Here is a 21629-nt window from a genome sequence, read left to right as displayed (position 1 = left end):
TCTGCACAGCTGAGAGCAGGCTGAGGCTTTAACACAGACCTTTGTGTCCCACTGCCTTTCCCTTGTTCTCCCCAGACGCTGTCTGACACAGCTTTTGGCTCTGAATTTTTCCATTGCTGTGCTCTACATTTGTCTCCAGTTTCCAGCATGTGCAGGTGGCCTGCATTATGCCTCAGAGCATTAACTGTGTCTGTGCTGGAGAGGCCAGCAGCAAGCTGGAATGCCTGCTCAGTGTCAGGAAGAACACTGAGCTATTTGGAAACATCTGGATCTGGAGCAGTGAGTGGAGGGTATGTATCTGTAGGGGAAACATCTGTAGAAAGAAACTGCTTCCAGATGTTCGGGGGAAAAAAAAAACACAAAAAACCTGCTATTTAAACATGAACTCAGTATATGTTGCCATTCTGCTTTATGGGCATTCAGAAAACATCAGATGGCAGCAGGGTCTGAGCTGCTGGCTGCTGTTTGTGGGCTCAGGCCGATGCCTGCAGGGGTGTGTGCATTTGCTCCGGGTAAGTGTGGTTCATGGCTGGGGAGGGTGTCACATTTTTTGTTGCACAAACCAAATTTTAAAATTCCTTGCGTAGAGTATTTCTTCCAGATGTGGCCTTGCAAAAGTAGTTTTGTGGCACTGCAGACCGCGCAGGCTCTATTTTGGTGGCTGTGTTCCATGTATGTAGCTATTAGTCTTTACCTAGGATTTATTTCTCTAGAGGGAACCTGGAGTAAAGCAGCTGGAGAAGGTGCAGGAGCCAGCCCTGCCTCCTGGGTGCACAGACAAAATATTCTTATTGTCCTCTGTGTCCTCCTGTGCCTCTGGTAAGGGTCCCAGTGATGGTGAGATCCTCCTAGCTCAGGGCACCCAGGCAGGGGCTGGGCAATGCAGCCTACTCCCATGGGACACCCAGGACTGCATGTCTGTGCTCTCCGTCCTTCCACCCCGCAAAGTCACTCTGCAGCACGGGCATTGCAGCATTAGTCTTTCCCGAGCACATGGAGCGGAGCCTGTTGCTGATAAACCTGATACCCGAAGGACGTGTTCCTTTTTTGCAGTGTTTCTGTGGGAGGTTTGAGATGAAGAGAGGAAAACATGGAAATCATTTTTATCTCATGCTCAGTCCCTGCCTGGTAAATCCTGAAGAACCGATGCCACTTGGTGCGGGAAGCAGGGCTGTGCCATCCCTGCCCACCCGAGGTTTCCCTGCTTTGTTCTATTTATTGAGCAGCGTCTCCCACACCCTTTGCCAGACTGTGACTCATAGTAGCAACAAAGCCTGTGCTGAAGCCATATGCCTCAGTGCTGGATGGATATGGGAGCTGCAGGTCCCTCACAGGAGGATAAACTATGTTTATTAAAAGACGATCAGATGCTTCTTCCCTTAAGGCAGCATCTAGCTGAGGCTAAGTAATAACAACTCATTACCACTGAGACAAATAACTGCTTTTCCTGAGATCAGCAACTTCTCCACCCCCCCCCGGCGAGCTTTCCTGAGGGCTGTCCTACACTCAGTGCGGGTGGCCTTATACCCAGTGGGGGGAAACAAGGGAGATGAGCCCCTGCCCAGTGCTGTGCCTGGGGAAGGGTGGGCTGGAACGTCCCTGAGTTCTCTTGGCATTGTGCTGGGTGGGGAGCAGAGCAGGATGGGGATTGCTGTAAAACAGAATGCAACATCTGCACTGTCTCAAAACATGTCAGGTCCTTGTTGACCTGTTCAGATCGCCTGTGCAGCCTCCAGATGGATTTCTCTTGGTTTTTAGCCTCTGGCTTCCTCCTTTTCGTGTCCAGCTGCTGCAGGCTGCAGCTTTGGGTTTGACCCTGCAGCGCCATGCTCTGGCCCCATCCCTTCTCCTGCAGGAGGCCCGAGGGCAGCCCAAGGCTCTGCTCTGTGCCCAGTGGGATTTAGCCCTGTGTTAAGCTCCGGGAGCAGCTCCGTTTGGCCCTGGAGAGGCTCATCTTACTTCCTGCAGAAGCTGTTTTAGTGATTGGTGAGTGGAATGAGTTTGTGAGAGAGCTGCAGTCCCCCCACATTTCAACACGTGCATGGCCTTTTCTTTCACCTCCTTCCAGTCTGGTGTGAATTGAGTGCTTTCAGGGGGAGGAGACTGCTGCGAGCTCTCTCTCCCGTTGCATTGGTTACAGCTCATAAAAACATCCCAGGAATTTGCCACAGCAGTCCCTCGCATCATGAAAGCAGCCTTTGTTCCTGGAGTCACAGCAGCACCTCTGACCAGCATGTGTGGGCCAGGGGCTGCAGAGCAGCCTGGGGGCTGCTGTGGGGCACAGGCACCCAAACCACACCTGGGAAAAGTGTTTCCCAGTGTCTTGTCAGGACAGGGCTTAGCCCTGTGCTGCTTAAGCTGAGTCAGAGGAAAGGAAATCCTATCTTACACAGACGTTTTTCCATGAGCAAAAGGTTACATGTTCCATTCCAGGCTCAGGATCTCATGCTGGTGGTTCTGAGGTCTGGGTGCAGCTGGGATGTGGCCCCATTGCAGCCTGAATACAGCAATGGCTGGCACCCAGCTCACAGTGTGGCACTGGGAAGAAATAAATGCATTTTGTTTTTGAAGAAAGCCCAAAATGCTCTGATGGGGACAAAGCCTCTTTGTCAAACTGGTTCTAAAAGTCTTTTCTTGAAGTGATCACACTGACTTGGTAGAGAGCAGCTGACCTGGCCCATCAGCCAGCTTGGAGGGGTTAATCCAGACCTGTGCTGCTGAGGATCCCCTGAAATGGTGGGGCTGAGGGCAGGTACAGCCTGGCCCTTCCCAGAGAGGTCCCCGGGTGCTGTGTCCTGCTGCTCAGTGGCTCACACTGTGCAGGGCCGGGTGTGACTCAGCAAGCACTGGTGCCAGGCCCAGGCTTTGTGTCGTGACTGTCCCCAGCAGTGCTGACACCTGCAATTCCGGCAGAGCTGGGCTGGCTCAAGGCACCTTGGCGCTTAAATATTTTACAGAAAATCATTAAGCAATTGAACTGGCAGATCTCACATAATACGAAAAGCAGCCTGTAGTCTGTGTAGTAAACAGGGCAATGCTTTCTGTTCTTTCTGGGTGTCTTCTTGGAGTCCAATCCTTGCTTCAGAATAACTATAATTATCTCTAATTGCCATTATTGTTTAACATTTTTAGCATTTTCAAGCGCAAACTGTTAGTTTTTCATAAAGATACAATCAGCAGCCAGGGATCACAATGAAAGCAATTAAAATCCTGTGATTGTTACAAGCCTGCTTGTCTATACAACAGCTTCAACCTGCATCACTTGCCAAGATATAGGCCAGGAGCTCAAGAGAAATCCAGCATTTATTTGGTAACCCAGCAAAGCTACAACCCCTCGCTGTCTCCAATGATTTGTATCTATGGCACTTTTTGGAAGGACAAGAGGGGAGGGGAAAGCAAGCATTTTCTAGAATACATCCCTGGAGAAAATACAGCAAAGATAAAATTATGCACATGAATTATGCAGATGAATTATGATTTCACTCCTATTTTTGTTGGGATTAGCTCATGGTTGGTGTGCATCCCTGGCAGCCAGCACTGCGCTTTCCCAGCCCCAGCTGTTTGCTGCATTTTGGATCCCACATTCCCCTCCCAGTAGACAAGAGCAATCTGAGCTGCTCCTCAGAGTTCCTTTATGGCACTTCTGAGCACCTGCAGAGATGGCATGGGGATATCTCAGCCTCTGCCAGATCCAGGGAAGATAAAACCTAGAGAGCAGGAGCACAGGCTGGATCACAGCTGACTGGTACCTGTTGTGCCCCTGAATCACTTCACCAGCCTCAGCAGTAGCTTCCAGCACAGCCTATTTATGCCATGTTAAATAAGTCTGGTAGTTATCCCCAGAAATAGCTTTGGAAACCTGAGCCCCGGTTCTCAGGAGGGCTGGGTGACCTCAGAGTGCAGTGCTTCCATTAGGAAGGAGGTGTTATGCCCCTCACTGGAGGGAAGGAATTATCCTGATGAACAAGTTAGGGAGACAAGCAGGGGATCCCGATGGGACAGCAGGGCCCCAGCAGCGTTGGTGGTCTCCCTCCTGCGGCCCTTGTGTGCTGGGGGCTTCTCTGGCCATCCCACATGCTGTCCCCCCTCCTGCCACAGAGCAACTCCCCTGACAGTGCCAGCAGTTGCTTGCATGAGAAAACGAGATTAGGAAAATATTTCAAGTATCTGTGTATGTCCTTCAGGGGCAAACAAGCCTGGAGCCAGCACTGTTTGTCTGTCAGCTGGCCCGCAGCTTGGGAAAACAGCCAGAAAGCAGTGGGAGACACCTTTGGCACCAGCAGAGATAAAGCTAAGTGCTGCACTGAATCTGCACATGCCTTTGGAGAATGGTAACTGCAGCACCTTGCCAGTGGGGCACTCACTGCATCTCCATAGCTGAACATCCCAAGGAGGAGAATCTGCATTTTGTGTTTGCTTCCCTGGGCAGGAGGATTTGTCTTGATTTGCGTGTTTCACCTGCTCTGAAATTACACTGATAAGAAGTGAAATGTCAGTATGTTTGGAGGCAGGACTGACCTGGAGAGCCTGGCAAAGAAACCCCCTGAAATTCTGATGAGAGTTACGGGCCAGTTATTCTCCAGGACAGTTATTCTCTGGTGGGCAGCTGCAGCAAGGCTGGTGGGACCCAGCCAGAACTGACCCCAGGGCTGCAGTGAGGGGAGGACACCTCTCCATGATTTTAAGCCAAACACAGATCCTGAGATCAACAGGGAAGGAGATTCCTCTGCAGCCCAGAGAGCCACGTTCCATTCTTCCCTGGGAACTTCAAAGGAGCTGAGCAAATCAGTTCCCACTGATTCACTTTGAAAATACTGATGTCAAATCATAATTACAGCACACAGAATTACAGGGGGAGAAAGAACCCACCACACTTCAGCCACTCGGTTTTCCTAACAGTGGGTGTTCACGGTTTATCAAGATGTCAATAAACACTGGAAGACATCCCTACAGTTAACGACAACTTCACAGACTTACTGGGAAGAAAGAGGCTGTTTTCCAGCCTGTTCCAGCCGGCCTTACCCAGCTGTGCACTCCTCTCTATGAGCTGCACTTCTGACACTTCTCAGCCTTCTGAGGCCACCTCTGTGCTGTGAAGCAGTGATCCTCACGGCGCGATGCTGCTGTTCCCTCACGGCCGCCTCTGTGCTGTGCGGGGTTCTGGGGCTGAGCACCACAGGCACAGCGGAGATGTGTCTCTGTGGAAGGAACCCGGCGGCGTTTCGCTCAGCTCTCACTTGTGGCCCAGCGGTTTCAGTCACACACTGGTTTGGGCCTCGCAAAGCAGGGGCTGCCAGAATGTCAACTGCAGCAGCACTTCAGAAGCAAAAGGCGACACGAAAGGAAGAGCTCTACAGACGTGCTAACAAGTTTCTAAAATAATAAATAATAACAACAACAACAAAAAAATGAAGTGGTGACAAAAGGGACAAAACCAAACGTGGGCTCCGGCAGACCGTCCGCCCAGCAGGGCCAGCACTGCCCCCTGCCGCCATGGCCGCCACAGCCGCCCCGCCTGTGCCCCCCCCCCCGGCCGCCGTAGCCGCCCCGGAAGTGCTCCGCGTTGCCATAGCGACAGGGCCGGAAGGGAGGAAGATGGCGGTGGTGGCTGTCCCGGCGCGGGAAGTGGGGCCGGGCGGCTCCTTCCGCCGCTACCTGGCGCGGTTGGGTGCGCTGCGGACTCAGCCTGGCGCGGAGCGTTCCGCCGGCGGCCGCCGCACCGAACTGCACCTGCTGTTCGATCAGCTCATCTCCGAGAACTGCGGGCCGGCGCCGGCGGCGGGGCCCAGCGCTCAGGTACCGGGCGCTGCCGCGTGCGGGGGGCTCGCAGCCGCCTGAGGCCCGTCCAGTGTCGGGTCCCGAGCGCTGCTGGAGCCGGCGTGACTCTGTGAGAGCCGAGGGCTCTGGGCAGGGCCGGGGCAGCGCACGTGCTTTGCAGCTTCTCGATGACAAACTGACGCTTTCTTTCCCAGGATGTTTGTGTCTTGCTTGCCCAGGCCTGCCAGCTGGTTCACTTGGATCAGGAGCATCTCGTCAGCAAAGTCTGTCAGCTCATCCATCACCTACTTAACAGATTCCAGGTATGGAAAGCTGGCTGTGCCTTAACCCCTCTGTGTTATCTCCATGGGCCCCCATTGAGTCAGAGGGACCTTTTGCTACTTCTGTGGGGCTGTGGGGCTGACCTCATGTGGAGTTGCTTGGATTTTCAGTGCAATGTTCGTTTACTCTTAGCTGAGGTTCTGACCTGTGGCTCTAGCGTGACTGGGGGCTTCCTCATGTAAAGCCAGCTCTCACAGGGAGTACTCTTGGTTATAGGATACCCATGTGCACCTATCTGTTTCTTAGATGTAAATTTCTAATTTTGTGATGATGTGCAATTTTAACAGCCAGATTACCCGAGTCTGTAGCTGTGGGGATATAAATACATTGATCAGTACAGGATAATGCTGTTTTCTTGACCATAATACTTTTCTCTTACGACAGGTGGTAGTTGATGAACAGAACTTGAATTTTCTTCTCTCTTACTGCATCTCTGCTCTTAAGCAATGCAGTTCTTGGACACACGTTGAAATTCTCCAAGCCTTAGCTGCTCTTGTTTACAATAATGGACCTAAATGTCAGAAGGTGTGTTTACAAATTAAGAGAAAGTAAGCAAGAAAGGTTTTCATCCTTTATCCTTTACTGTTTCTTCTTTTTTTCTTTTTTTTCTTTTTAGATAAAAAGGTGTCTGTTCTCAAATCACCATACCTTTTAGGTATGATCACCTTACCTTTTAGATTACATCCCATTGTAATCATGCCTAGTGTTTGTGCAAAAGTTGAATTGCAGGTGTGGTAGGTGTGTATTTTAATAATCAGTATATAACAAGATTTTTCCTATGCTCACTGATGCTGTACCTGCATGCAGTGGCAGTAGGGTCCATCCAGGATCTGGCTTGAGCCAGAGGCATACAATGGAAGGGGAGCACCAGGCTCAGTCTGCAGACTAAGCACTCTGGTCTGTCCGTGTGGTAGTCAGAAGGAACATGGGGAGCTTCAAATCGGAAGACACTCTGCAGTCTCCGTTGAGGATGCCAAAATTTATCCTGCAGCCAGATCTGGTCTTCAATGTGCAGTGATCTCAAAGCCATTTCAAAGCAGAGGTCGTCCAGTGTCATAGCTGAAGTTAGAACAAAGCTTCTTCTTGCTGCAGCGTAACTGGTAATGTTTGATATGATGAATTCTCTTGCTCTCACCAGCTCTTGGCAGTTTGCAGAGCGGTTTCTGCAGTTTGGCTGAAGCACAAGGTAGTGATGCTAGGAGTGCTGGAGCTGCCAACTTGCGTGGGTTTGTAGCCTAGAAAACTGCCGAAGCTTGGTACAGCAGTTGTCACTAACTTAGAATTATGTCTGGGAAGGAGGCATAAATTGTGACTCAGTCTGAACTATGCTCACACTCAGTACTTTTTTAAATACAAAACAGGAGAACTTTGGAAATAGTAATCTCATCATGTTAGTAAACACAATCTGTCTGTGGAATTTGAAGTTGCAGCTGATGAGTCTTTTCTTGTAGCATAGATATGATATGTTTATCTACCAAACAGAGCCTGCAGGCTGAGGGAAGAGCATTGACCCTTAGTGACTTCGGCTGCTTTGTTTTAGTACCTGCAGGATTTGCTGGGCAAGATGGGACTCCTGGTGCAGTTCAGTGATCCTGCTCAGCCCGACATGGAACTCAGGAGGGCAGCAGTACACAGCATGGCAAACCTGTGTCTCAGGTGCATACAAGCTCTTACAGGTGGGGAAGTGGATGCTTTCGATGATGTACGTTTGACAACACAGACAGCTGGTCTGCTCTGTGCCAGGAACAGCAAATGCGGGACCTGTAAGCTGCATATGCATACATTTGAAATATAAGACTTTAGTGCTCCAAGCTATTGATTGTATCATGTATGGACAGAAACTGTAAAGTCTCAGACTTCCAGAAATAGTGTTATAATGGAAATATTTAGGGAAGGAAATAAAAAGTTCTGTGTGGTCCTGTAACAGTTGTTGGGAGGTTGTAGAATCTCTGTGCTTGGAGATGCTCAGAGTCTGAATGGATGTGGTTCTGTGCAACCTGCTCTCCTTGGCTGTGCTTAGAGCAAGGAGAATGGACTAGATGGTCCCTTCCAACCTCAGCTATTCTGTGATTCTAATTTCAGGAAAACCAGTTGTAATACTAGAATTGTCCTATGAGTATTACCAAACATGCAGTAATGGCTTGAAGTAATTAAATGTGCTGGAGACAGATGCTTAAGAATCCATTAAAAAGATTTTATTTAATGACAAAAGCTACTGCAGCATTGGCCAGCTTCTACTGTATGGTACTTAAGACAGCAGACATTAAAGTGACGCAGTTGCTCTCTCTTTGTACATTAAATCAAGTAGACAGTAAAATGTTTCAGCACATTAAAATTGAGAGATGTGGGAACTAGGAACTGGCAGAAGTCATACTACGTCCCCTTAAATGCGAATTCTTGCCTTTCATCATTTGTAGGCACGACAGCTTGTTGAGCTATGCTTGGAGATTCATAGTAATTGAGAAGGTAGCCACAGAAGCAGAGCCGTAAGGCATGCTAGGATTGTGGGAGCTCTTTGTGCAGGAGGTTTCCTTTTGTTCTTTTTAGTAGTAGAGCTGATCCTTTTCAAAGAGCTATCGATCTGTCTTAGGCCCTGCTCCTCATCCTAGCAGAGGGTTTGCATCTGAGTCTGTGTAACTTTATAAAGCTGTGAAGCAGTGATTTGTTTCTCACTTTTTTTTAGTGTGCCTGGACAGCCATGCTTGGATGAGCCCTACAGAAGTGTCTGTTTTCAAACGTTCCTAAGTGTTCTGCAGTCTTCAAAAACTTCTAATGTAGATGACATTGTCTTTTGCATGGTAAGTGTGAGTCTGGAATACTCTAATTAGGAAATTGGCTGCTGGAATACTGGAGTTTGGAATGTATGATATTTGGACTATTTTCAACTGAGATTTTGCTTAAATAGTTTATTTTTTGTATTTGTTATAACTGGTCAGTGTAAATAACTGCCACGGCAACTATGTTGAGCGAAGCCATAACTACTTAAAAAGTCACTTGAAAGATGTGAAGCTTCAGTGTTCTGGGAAGGAAAAGTAAGTAATTCTCTGTTTTTGTTTTCAGTTGCTACAAAATGCACTGAAAGGTATCCAGTCACTTCTGAATGGTGGGAAGATGAAGATAATGCAGACTGACCAACTTGGATCTCTCCTTGCAGTATTAAAGGTAACTACTTAAACTGACACTGAAGGCATGTGTTGAAAAGTATAAATACACAAACATTTTTGTTGTTGTTTCAGAAATGTATGTTTCATGGGCTGCCAGGGCTGAGCATAGAGATGCCTGCAGCCTTGTACCCAGCTCCATTACCTCAGTATGACAAAAGGTCACCTGTCAAACAGGAGCAACCAGAGCCAGCTGCCGTTAAGCCCACAGGGGTAAGCTGAAGTTATGCTCCTTTACTGTACTCACGTATTTATTGTGGTTGTGTGTTACCTGGTATGGCATTGGTGGCTAACAGGCTCTCTGTGTTCTGTGTGTGTGATACATTTTGTATTTTTTTTGCTTTTACGGTATCAGTTATATGTCTCTGAACTAATTAAAATGCTTTGTTTTTGTCACCTGAGTTTACAAATGGCTCTGCAGAGATGGGTTTTCTTGACTTAAGCTGTGTGCGTCAGTTACTCTTCTGCAGCCAAGAATTCTTGGCCTGAAGGCATGGAATTGGTGCTTGCAGATGAGGCAGAGTTCTTTATTTTATAAATTGCATTTTGTCTCCTAGCACTTGGACAATTATTTGACTTTTTCTGAAAGAAGTCAGGTTCATCTAGTGACTGGTTTTTAAAAATTATTATTATTATTATTATTTAATTATTGTTATTTTGGTGGGTTTTTTTGCTTTTTCCTTGCTTCCTCGTCTGTTCTGCTTAATCCTTATACAGCTTATTTTTTGTGTGCAGTGTTGCACATACTGCATGTGAGTGCAATCATATGTATTGTTGCACAGAAGATATTAAGTAGTTGTGATAACTCTTCTGGGTAAATTAAATTTCATCTAGAAACAACTCATTTGAAAACTAAAGCTGTTACATATTAATGTTCTATACAGAGGGCATGATTTACTATATTGAACTCTGCTTTTCTTCTGGATTTAAAATAATTTTATTTTCAGTTGAGATTTTTTTTCCCCTTAGTAAAAGATGTACAACTATAAAATGATTGCACATCTTCCTGGAGATATATATATATATATAAAATCTAGCTTTCTTCATACAACAGAACCGAAGAAAGAAGTCCAAAGGGAAACAAAAGAAGGGAGAGTTTGCGGAAGAAGGAAAAGAAGATCTGTGTGATACAGGAAATGAATCAAACCATGGAGCAGACGTGCTGAAACTGAACTTGGAGAACAGTCCTTGTGCGGATCCCCGGGCTTGTGCGTCAGATGTTGCATGTGTGCCTGCTGGAAAGGATCCCTTACCTTCACATGGTACTAGCTGGAAAAGAATCAGCAGCAGCGAGTCAGAATATTCTGATGCTGAGGGCGGAATGCAGAGCAAAATGAGGTTATTGTTCTTCATGTAAACGTAAAGCATAGTAGCATATAGTACTAGGTTAAGTCCATCACTTTACGCTTCTGATATTTCATTACTGTTTTTCTGTATTTTTTTTAAGATCTTATCAAGCCAAAGTTCGTCAAGGGGCACTAGCATGTTTCCTCTCTGCTATAAAGTCAATAGAAAAAAGAGTTCTTTATGGCTACTGGTCAGCATTTGTTCCTGATGCACCTGGCATCGGCAGCCCGCAGTCAGTGTCCTTGATGACTATTGCTTTAAAGGACCCTTCTCCTAAGGTGAGACAGTCCTGAATAGATGAAGTGTTGTATTCTCCATGTATTAATTGTAAGAGTTGTCTTCTCTGGCCTTTAGTCAGACTTTGGCTGTATTTGTCTTGCTTGCTCTCTGTATCAAAAGAAATAAAAGAGGATGTGTCGGTTAAGGAAACCAATTACAGTCATTACTCATTTCTGCTGTAATGGCTCCTGAAGCTATACTGCATATTAAGAATGTGGTACCAATCATGTGCTTGAGATGAGTATTTAAATGGGCCTAGGAGAAAACAGTGGATTCTTAAAAGATCTGCTGTAGCTAACAAAAATGTTTTATTTTTTCAGACACGTGCCTGTTCTCTTCAAGTTCTCTCAGCCATTCTGGAAGGTTCTAAGCAGTTTCTTTCTATTGCTGAAGATGCTAATGATCACAAGAGAGCTTTTACTCCCTTCTCTGTAACTATTGCTTCTAGCATCCGGGAGCTGCACCGCTGCCTGCTGTTAGCACTGGTGGCAGAATCGTCTTCTCAAACACTAACTCAAATAATCAAGGTAAATGTTTCAAGTGCTGCATGAGAGCTGAAATTGGTCTCTAGACTTCTGAAGAAAGATTGCATGGAAATTCTTGTGGCTGTTAAGGACCAGGGGTGAAGAAGGAGGGCAAATATGGCAACAGTGACTGAGGCTTCCTACAAAATCCTACGGTTTCTTTTCAGTGCATTTTTCTTGTTTTGCATTTCTATTTTTTTTATTTTTTATTTTTATTTTTTTGAGGTATCTATGAAGTGATTCTGGAAGCTCACCCTGGCTTTGAAACCCGAATCCAAACAGCCTTCTTGAAAAGCAAAAGTTTCTAATGGGCTGTTGAAATGTCTTGATCTTTATGCCAGGTCACAGTAGGAGCCAAGCTTGCAACCAGTTTTCAAACAGCAAATAATTGGGTTATTTGTTTTCAGGTGCCCTCAGATACTTAGCAGTCAAAAATGACCTAAACTAACTGTAAAACTGTAAAAATGACCTAAACTAAACTGTAAAATGAAATCTGTTGGAGGCCAGACACTGTAACCACCATGCCATGTATGTTCTTTTATGTGTTTCAGTGCCTTGCAAATTTGGTTTCAAATGCACCATACAGCCGTTTAAATCCTGGGTTGCTGACGAGAGTTTGGAACCAGATAAAGCCATACATTTGCCATAAAGGTTTGTGTTCTGCATGGAGCCTCTTTGTATATGTTAGTCTTTAATTTAGCATAGGTTAATATACAACATTATAAATACATAATTAGAGAGAGCAATACCAAATTATATGTTATGATCTGTCTCATTTGAAAATGGCTGAAGAAGGATACTGATGCATCAATGAGATGCTAATGGACTGGCTTTCTCTTCCCCCTCCCTGTTCTTTCTTGCAGATGTTAATGTTCGAGTTTCTAGTCTCACATTATTAGGGGCTATAGTGTCTGCCCAAGCACCTTTACCAGAGGTGCAGCTACTTTTACAACAGCCCAGTTCTTCAGGGCTAAGCAACAGCGGTAGTGCAACCCCTCATCGTTTTAATTTTTCTGAGCAGTGGAGAAAAGCACTCCCCTTGGAAGGGGAATCTCCAGAGAATCCGTCGGGATGTTTGCCTCCAGAACCATGCTGGCTTATTCGTCTCTGTATTTCTGTCATTGTTCTGCCCAGAGAGGATTCCTGTTCTGACAGTGATGCTAACTTTCCATCTGGGAGTGTTTATGAACCATCACCTGTTCGACTGGAATCCTTGCAGGTGAGAACGAACGGTTAGCTTGTAAAGCAGTCATCTTGTACAATATCACATAGCCTCAGCCCTGCTGAGTCTCGTGGGTTGTCTTTGCTCCCAGCTCTTGCAGAGAGCTGTAGGCGAAAGCATTTGCTGGAGCAGCATTTCTGGTCTGTTGCGACTGAAAGAGTGCTAACATTTTGATTCTGTGCGTGTGGCCACAGCAAAACCATCCCATAGTAAAGCTGCAGCAGCAAGTTCATCTGCCTGTCATTTTTGAGTCTTTATTATTTTAAAATGTTTGGTTGTGTGTGCTGGCATCTGGTGAAGGCTGTGAGTTTTCCTCGTGCAAACTCCTCCATACAGAATCTAACTTGAGGTTTTGCTAGAAAACGGTGGGGGAAGAATTCTGAAATTGGTGAAAGAGTGCAGAGAGCTGTGGGATGGTACTGGCATGGCTGAAGAAGTATGTGTGAATGCTGAGGCTTAGCCATGTTTTTCTTCATGTAACCACAGAAAATGGTCATATTTTGTAATGTATGAGACTCTCTGTGATGCACTTCTTCTGGAACAGTGCATATTTGTTAAATCCAGCTTTGCAGAGCACAGTAGCAGTGTTGCAGGAAATGCAGGATGTATTGCTCTTACAGGCAATAGTTTTTTTCACTACAGGAGACTTCTCTTGTAGTAAATAATTCATTGAGTTGCTACCTGATAGTGCTTTTGTGTCTCTTTTTTGAACAGGATAATGGAGTCGGAAGGATTTTAATTAGCTCTGCTATTCTAGAAGTTGGGCTGTAAGGTGTATCTGTTACATTATACTTTAGTGTATGGTTGCTGTGTTGCTTAGCCTGTTAATGTGCTCTCTATTTTTGGGGTATTTTGGTTTAATAGAAGGAAAAAAATGCTGAATTGAATTTATCTTTTGCTTGTGTTTAGGTGTTAGCTCTTCTTGTGAAGGGGTATTTCTCTATGGCTCAGAGCTATTTGCTAGAACTTGGGGAAGTGGCTTGCAAATGCATGGAAGAGATGGATCCATCCATTCAGCTTCATGGAGCCAAAGTAAGAGTGTGAGAAAAGACCAGTGTTGTTCTATTGAGTCAATTTGGTCAATCATTGTGCTTTGTGAATACAGATGAGTAGTGCTGAATATTCAGAGTCTGCAAGCTTCATGCATCACTCTGTGATGAGCTGGTGCCTTTCGAAGTGGCAGGGTGCTGCATTTCCAGAAACACATTGTGACCTTCCAGCCTTGAGCTTTGAGCAGAGGTTTGGTACTCTGCTGAGTTCACCGGGAAGTTTGGGAAATGCACGGACTACAACATTGGCCCTTCCCTAATTTATCATCACTTGGTGCGTAGTAGTACCAAAGTAGTCTGTTACCAAAGGGAAGCTCAGAGATTTCCTTTTTGCCCAGCTATTTGTTATGCTTCTTTAGCTGGAGACTTCATGTAAGAAAGGCTTTTCCTCTGGTTCCTTCACTAGCAGAGACAGAATAGAGCCCAACTTAATAGTGGATCTTCTTTACCCAGAGAACAAAAATATAAGTATAGACCTAGATAAAGATTTCCATAGTTTGGTCATACTTGAGTCACCCTGATAGAGGCCTGGTTGCTTTCTGCTTCCTTGCAGCTTCTGGAGGAGCTGGGCACTGGTGTAGTACAGCAACACAAACCTGATTCAGCTGTTGCCCCTGAGAAGAGAGTTCCAGTCAGCATGGTGAGTGTGTGGGCTCCCTCTCAGATTCTGCTTAATTGAGCTTCCTCCCTTGAATTCCCTGCAAAGTTTCTGATGTGGAGACTGATAAATCAATCACAGGAAAGCAGAAAGGAAGTAAGTACCCTGCAGCTTTGTAGGTGCTGGTATGTACAATTTCTGCAGCTTTCTGCATTAATTTGGCATTCATTTTGGATGGTAGGCAAGTGATCTTTTTACATGATATTAACACTGCCTTTCTGCCTTTCCTTATCACTCTTCTTCCTGTCTGACATCGGTCAGCAAGCTGGAAGACCAGTTCAGGTTTTGCATGTGTCATTACTATCACATAAAACCTACAGATACACATTTAGAGTTGTGGTGAACTTGCATTGTTACTGGAGCCTGCCTAAATGTTCTGTCTGTTCACACGTGGAGAGAGGATGGTCACAACCATGTATGTGACTCCAGAAATGTTCATTGCCTGAGGCTGTTGTTTAGACAGGTTTGCTGAAGCTGAGGAACTGGCATTGTAGTAGTAATGTAGACCTGTTTAGGTCTTGTTTCTGTGAACACAGAGAAATGTTATAAAGTTCTTCAGAGTAAGCTGAATTTTAAGCTTGTCACCAGTGACCCTCCCAGGCAGGAAATGTGTCCAGCAGAACTGGCTTCCTGTTACTTGATATGAATGTAAATTGTCAGGCAAATGAAAATACCCATCTGTGTGGTTTCAAGAGTGGAATTGTAATTCTATCTAATGCAATCTAATCCAAGTGTGTGCATGTGCCCTTGAGAAGGAACAAACACAACTCATTGAATAAGTGCTTTATAGTACTACTACAATGTCTTGAAAACATTTTATTCTTGGTGCTAATTATTTAGGGTTCCAAACAGCTGTAATCACTTTCATGTGAGATTATGCTACCTGCTGTAAGTATGTCTTCTGGATGACGGTAGAAAAAGACAAATTATTACAGAACTTCGGCATGATTGCTGAGTTTAAATAGGTAAAGCTGTCTGCTGTGTCTGTAGGTTGTAACTTTTTGGACTATGATGTTGAATGGCCCTTTACCTGGTGCTCTCCAGAATTCTCAACATGCAACTCTTCAGACAAGTGCCTGTGATGCTCTGTCCTCCATCCTGCCGGAGGCTTTCAGCAGTCTGCAGGTAATAAAGCACTCCTATAAGGTCGGCATTCTTACCTATGGAGATATTTTCTTGACTACTGCATTATGGAATATAAGACTGTTAACATTTATAGGGAGAAGGGAGATGATGTTTTTTGCATTCTGAGTAAATTGTGACCGCTGAAGACTGGAAAAGGCAATATTGGGAGTAATTAGTCTCACAAAACAATTAAACTGTGGGTCACAGAAGCTCTTTGGCCCTGCTGTGAATGCTCAGCCTTGGCTATTGATGCATGGGGTGGAGGACAGGAATTTCGTTGCATGAGGGAAGGGTGAAGGGTTGCTATTTTGCTGGTTAAGCAGTTGAAGGGACAGCTGACCTAACAGCCGTGGACTGTTGTTGTTCACCAATTCACAGGCATGTTTTTTCTCTTGGCTAGTTTTTAAAACATTAAACTTCAGTGTTTGCCCTGGCGGAAGCAAATGAATACGTTGGCCCTTCTCTCCTTTTGCAACATGAAATATGCTCTCAAACATGAAAGCCTTGGCAGTGTACCACCACTGCATTGTGCAGCTCCTTTTGTGTCACTGTGCCCTTCTTGATGGGGAGTACTCTGCCAGATCTCATTTGCCCAAGAATTGCCAGTGCAGCAGTATCTCTGGAATTCTCAGCCTGGTTTCTCCCAAGTACAGCATGTGCTTCATCATTCTGTACTTTGATCTTGTACACTCTCTTGTCCCTGTGGCCATGTGGGGTCAAGTCAGTGCCCACTCTGACCCTTTGCTCTGATGAAACAAAGATCTTTGTTGCGGGCTGGTAAACTGACAATCTGCCCAGGATGAACTTAATCTACCTTGTTGACCGTGTTCATGAAGTGGGAAGAGTGAAGTAAGACAGGAAAAAGCAACCTATCCAGTTTGTTTTCCTTCTGATGGGCCATTTATCTTCTGCATCTGGATGACAGTTAATATTTAGTTTCCTTCACGGTATTATCTAACAAGATAACATTTTCTGTGGAAGCGTTCCAGTTTTCTGTGTGGCATCCTCAAATGCTCATCTCTATGGATTCCATGTATTAAGGTCTCTCAGAGTATTTGTTGGTTATCTTTCTCTGTGGGACAGCTTTGTTTTCTATTTCCTCTCTGTTACCATGACTGTCTTCCGTTTCAGAATGACCAGCAGATACTGTGCATCACTCTGCTGCTTGGCCTGAACCACAGCGAGACACCACTGGTAAAAGCTGCTGCTGTACGTGCCCTTGGGGTCTACATCCTCTTCTCTTGCCTTCGTCAGGTCAGAACTAGTTAAACTTTTTCTTACTTTGAACCATTTTAGAATGGGTTTGATGAACTGTAAGATGGGGACATTAGTTCTTTTGCAGTGAGTCTTCCTTCATTCTTTTGGTCTTTGGTATGTATCATTTTTCTTTACTACCCCAATCTGTCCCTTACTCAGTATGGGAACACAAATCAGTGTGGTTCTATATGAGATGAAACAGAACCCAGAGTGCCTCAAAAAGAGGAGAGGGCCTTCACCAAGTTCTTGGAGACCAAAGTGGGAAAGGAACAGTGATGAAGTAATGCTGGGAAGAGGGGAGAAGCTGCACTCTTGAATTTAACTGAAGATTTTGATGGGAAGGCTGCAGTTTTGCTTACAGCTGTGAAGTAAAGCTTACTTAGAGAAAAACACTGGTTTGCTTCCACAACAACTTGATGTTAGCTTGCTTAGGGTAGCAGACTCATTTTTGCAATGTGGCCCTAAATGTGTGATTTTAACATAATTATGCAGTAGCTGATGTTGAGAGTTCAGTCCAAATATTTTGAAAGAAAAACCCTTTATCATGGGCAAAGGAATGAAAATGAAATATATAGTGACGTAGAAGAGAAGATTAAACAAGCAGCTCAGCAGGGAGTTTGGCAAAGCAATTACTTTCTTAACAGTGGGATTTAATGAGTGTAAGAATGGCAGTTCAGGTAATTATGTTAAAATCCAAAGTAAGTAAAGCACCAATGAAATTAAATTATACAGTGAAACCTTTCAGCAACTGCTACCCAGGAGAGTGGTGAACTTGGTCACCATGGAGGCTTGGACTGTTAATTAAAGATCAAACAAAGCAGTGCAGAAAGCACAGTAAACATGTTAAAAGTTGTCACCTAAAAAACCATATGTTAATAGAGGCAGTCTCTGTGGAGATCCTATTTTCCCTATCAAAGCTCAGAATATTTACGTTAGTGAGGAAATCATCTGTTTAAAAAAAGTAGCAACAACAACAACAAAAAATAGCTTTTCTAATTTCAGGTTTTTTTCTTGCATAGGATGTGATGTTTGTAGCAGACACAGCAAATGCTATCCTGAACTCCCTCCACGACAAGTCTCCCAGTGTCCGTGCCAAAGCTGCCTGGTCCCTGGGCAACCTCACCGACACTCTGATTGTCAACATGTAAGTGGAAGCACAGCTCCTCTCAGTGCCTGTATTGCTAGAGGGCAGTTAGTATCTGTATCTAAAAGACAAAATCTATGGTCGCTGTGTCAAAACGGAGTGCTTCTTTGTAATCTCTCTGTAGCCAGCGTTTCTACTGGTGTGCAGGGCTGTGTTAGCAGTATCCCACTGCCCTTGGTGTTGGACTCAACTGTCTGGTTTTAGGTCTTTCTTGTCATTAGTTCCAGAGTATACGCCAAGCTTACTTTTCTGGTTTTTGTGTGTCACTCTGTGTAGCTATGTGTTCTTTGGTAACTTTACTTTCAACATAACCCAAAAGTAAGATTGATGAATATTTAACACTTCCTCAAGCCGAAGACTGAAGGATGTCCAACCAACTGTTACTTTTTTAACAGGAGAAATAGTTACCATATATTCCTGCTAATGAATTGCCTCTGAGCAATTCATTGCCCTCTGTCTTTTATTACAGACTTAATGCATTGCTAACAGGCTTTCTTGCATTGATAGCTTGGTTTTAAATTAATAAACATAGTGGTCACATGTAGTAAGGTCTGCCTTACATATTAGCCTTCTAAAGAGTGAAGGTTGTTCATACGACTTTATAAAGGATTGTATCACATCTCTGAGAGTGGATTTTCTGAGCTAGTCTTTCACAGTGTGATTCTTCTGCTAGGGAAACAATGGGACAAAGTTTCCAAGAGGAATTCTCTGATCTCCTACTGTTGAAGATGTTACGGTCTGCGACCGAAGCATCCAAGGACAAAGACAAGGTATGACTTAGGGAAATAGGGTGGAGGATCATGCTTCCTTTTTTACTGAAAAGGGCACTAGCTGCATGCCTCTAGGGTGTTCTGCCCCAACAGACAGGGAGCTGCAGGTCAGCATCCTCCTTTAAGAGTTGATGTTTTTTGTTTGTTTTTTCTCTCCAGGTAAAGAGCAATGCAGTCAGGGCCCTTGGGAATCTGCTTCACTTCCTGCAGCCGTGTCATGTAGCACACCCCAGGTTTAGGGAGGCCATCGAGGAGTCTCTCCAGGCCCTTGTTTCCACTGTTCAGAGTGAGGCCACTATGAAAGTGCGCTGGAATGCTTGTTATGCACTGGGCAATGTATTTAAAAACAGTGCCTTGCCACTTGGTGAGTAGCCTTGTTCCTGTGGCTCAGTCTTTGTACAGCAGGTTGTGGGGTTGATAAGATCTCTGTTAGAAATGTATAGCAGAAGAGGGGAGAAAGCAAACAGCTGAATTGTGCTGTTATATCCAGAAGTGCATCTTTCTGAGAACTCTTATCAGCGAAGTAGGTTCAGATCCTGAAAATGCTAATATGGTCATAACTGTGCTACATTCACTTGGATGTGTCATGTTAAAAAGAAATGGATCATAGTTGTGGATTGAAAATGGAAAAGCAAGATGTTTTTACTCTCAGAAAAACGTCAGCAGGTTAACTTCTTTAAAACTATTTTCATAGCTCCTTATTTGCTCTGATCTAATTAGAGACTAGAGAACATGTAAGCCGTTAAATATTTAGGAGGTACAATCACCATTTTCTTTTATATTTTGAGTGACCGAAACGGGTTTGTGGCTTTGCTTTTATCATTAGTATTTATTTACTTCCAGGAGAGGCTGCTTGGACCACGCAAGCATACAGTGCGCTTTCCTCGGTAGTGAAGTCATGCAAAAACTTTAAAGTCCGCATCAAATCAGCCATGGCCCTCTCAATCCCCAGCAGGAGGGAATGCTACGGACCCACAGAGCAGTTCTGCCAGGTCTGGAGTGCTTTGGTGGAAGCCTTGCAGAAAAGCGAAGACACCGAGGACTTCCTGGAATTCAAATACAGCGCCAGCCTCAGGACACAGATCTGCCAGGCTCTGCTTCATTTGTTGAGTCTGGCAACGAACACAGACCTGCCGCTCATCTGGGAAACCATGAGAGCAAATGGTGATGCCATCAAATCCTATGTCGTGCAATATATGAAATCTGGAGTAGAAGACAATGAAGCAGGAATGCACACAGACTTGTGTGAGAGAGAGAGACTATTGAAAGGAGCCATTGAACATCTCCATGGGGTAGAGAAACATCCAGAGTGCAAAACTGGAGGGAGAGTGTCCGTTTATCTAGAAGGTATCTTGACAAACCATGTCGGTGCTACTGAATTAACAGAAGCTTAAAAAGGAGTGCTTGTTGCAGTGACCAGGAGCTTGCACTTCGATGGCGTGCAGAAGAAATGCGTTGGTTTAATTTTTGCAGAGCATCCAAAAGAATGGTTTCCCGTTGATGCTGTTAAGCAGCTGATTTCAAACTTAAGTCCTTCACAGCACCTCATTAAACAGTTGTTTAAATTTTTGTTTTCCATGAACTCCAGAAGTTGTTCTCACAGGTTTTGTTTGTAACTGTGTTACCCCTGAAAAACAAATGCCTTTTCCTTCTTTGTATGTTTTATAAATGGAGCCTGTTGTGTGAGCTCCAAGGGCGTTTTGTTACTAATGCTGCTATATTCAAAATCACTTCTGTCAAAGAGGGAGGGGGCAGCATTTTGTTTTTCTAAGAACTGCAAATTTTGCCGCTCTTGTGTTCCTGCACTAAACCCAAACATGCCAATATTTGAATACCAGCTCCGAGCAAACATGCTTTGCCTTTAACTGTCTGTTCCTGGTACCTCACACCTGGACTGGCCCCCCCTCCCCGCTGCCTTCGCTCCCTGTCTCCCAGGAGCTCAGCTCAGCCAGAAGATGCCCACCCGCTGTGCTGAGCGGATGGCAGCGCTGTTGCCTTTTTGTGGGACGTGCTGTGCTGTTCTGCGCCTCGCGTGGCTGTGTGCCTATCGCTGAGGTTCCGTTCCCCTTCCCCTTCCTTCAGGCTGGCACTTCTGCCTCTGTTTGGTTTGTGCTCGCCGTGCCGATAAGCTGCGGGAGGACGGGGCTCAGTGACGTTGCCAGGGGCTGATCAATGCCTGCAGGAATGAGGCGGCCCGGGAGGCGCTCGGGGAGCTCCGTGCCCCCGCTGTCCTCCCCTCCGCGGGGATGTTTGAACAGAGTTCAGAGCAAGCCTTCGCTGTCATAAAAGCTCTTTGCCATACGGCATTTGTCCGCTTTGTTTTTTCCTTCCTTGCTCCTGCCACGGGTTTCAGTGGGCCTCAAGGATTCGAGTATCCGAAACCCCTTCAGCTCAATGGAGGCGCGGCCCGGAGCCTCTCCCTGGAAGCGCCGAGGGCAGCGGCCGCTCCTCGGGAGCGCTGCAGGAGCAGCACAGCCGCCTCGGGCTCCGCGCGCGCTCAGCCGCTGCGCAGCGCTCCGGGCTGCAAAGAGCGCCGTGCGGCGCGCGCTGCTCCGCTCCGTGCGCGGCCCAACGGCTGCAGACGGGCGGTGCTGCGGGCGGTCAGGGCCGGCTGCGACGGGGCCGCGCGGGGGTGGGGGCACGGGGTTGCTTTTAGGGCACGGCGTTGGTTTTAGGGCACAGGGTTGGTTTTAGGGCCCAGCTGTGCCCTGTGCCGCGGGTGGCACCTGGGAATGCTGGGCGTCGCCTGCCCGGCCCCGTTGCGGTGTTGGGGTCGGTGGGCGCGGACGTCTCGTGCAGTCCCCCCCGCACGCTGCGCTCGCGCCGCGCTCACCACACGGGCTCCGCACCCACCGCGGCTTTTACTGCCCTGCCGCTTTATTGCCGTGCTTACCGGCCGGGCGCTTTATGTGTTTTCCTACGAACAGTTTCAAGGAGAAGGCAATTACCTTATCACGTGCGGCGTGATTTATGGCCGAGGTGGCCGGGGCCGTT

General features: G+C 46.0%; 1 protein-coding gene and 1 non-coding gene across 2 annotated transcripts; both read left to right on the top strand.

Moving 5' to 3' along the window:
* The first annotated feature begins 5565 nt into the window (after positions 1–5565).
* Positions 5566–20936, top strand: HEATR6 (HEAT repeat containing 6). The gene is made up of 20 exons (NM_001389534.2): positions 5566–5796; positions 5973–6080; positions 6484–6624; positions 7640–7755; positions 8783–8897; positions 9160–9261; positions 9336–9473; positions 10315–10598; positions 10708–10885; positions 11207–11413; positions 11962–12061; positions 12274–12629; positions 13542–13664; positions 14235–14321; positions 15330–15464; positions 16596–16718; positions 17741–17865; positions 18539–18635; positions 18795–18999; positions 19479–20936. The coding sequence occupies exons 1-20, from the start codon at positions 5596–5598 to the stop codon at positions 20027–20029; spliced, it is 3492 nt and encodes a 1163-aa protein (NP_001376463.2). The 5' UTR covers positions 5566–5595; the 3' UTR covers positions 20030–20936.
* On the top strand, positions 15242–15351 carry MIR6639 (microRNA 6639). Its single transcript, NR_105507.1, has one exon. It is a non-coding gene; the product is annotated as a microRNA 6639 (primary transcript).
* Positions 20937–21629: the final 693 nt, after the last annotated feature.

Source organism: Gallus gallus, chromosome 19 (genome assembly GCF_016699485.2).
Source record: "Gallus gallus isolate bGalGal1 chromosome 19, bGalGal1.mat.broiler.GRCg7b, whole genome shotgun sequence".
NCBI lineage: Eukaryota > Metazoa > Chordata > Aves > Galliformes > Phasianidae > Gallus > Gallus gallus.
This window is presented reverse-complemented; position numbering and strand designations above follow the sequence as displayed.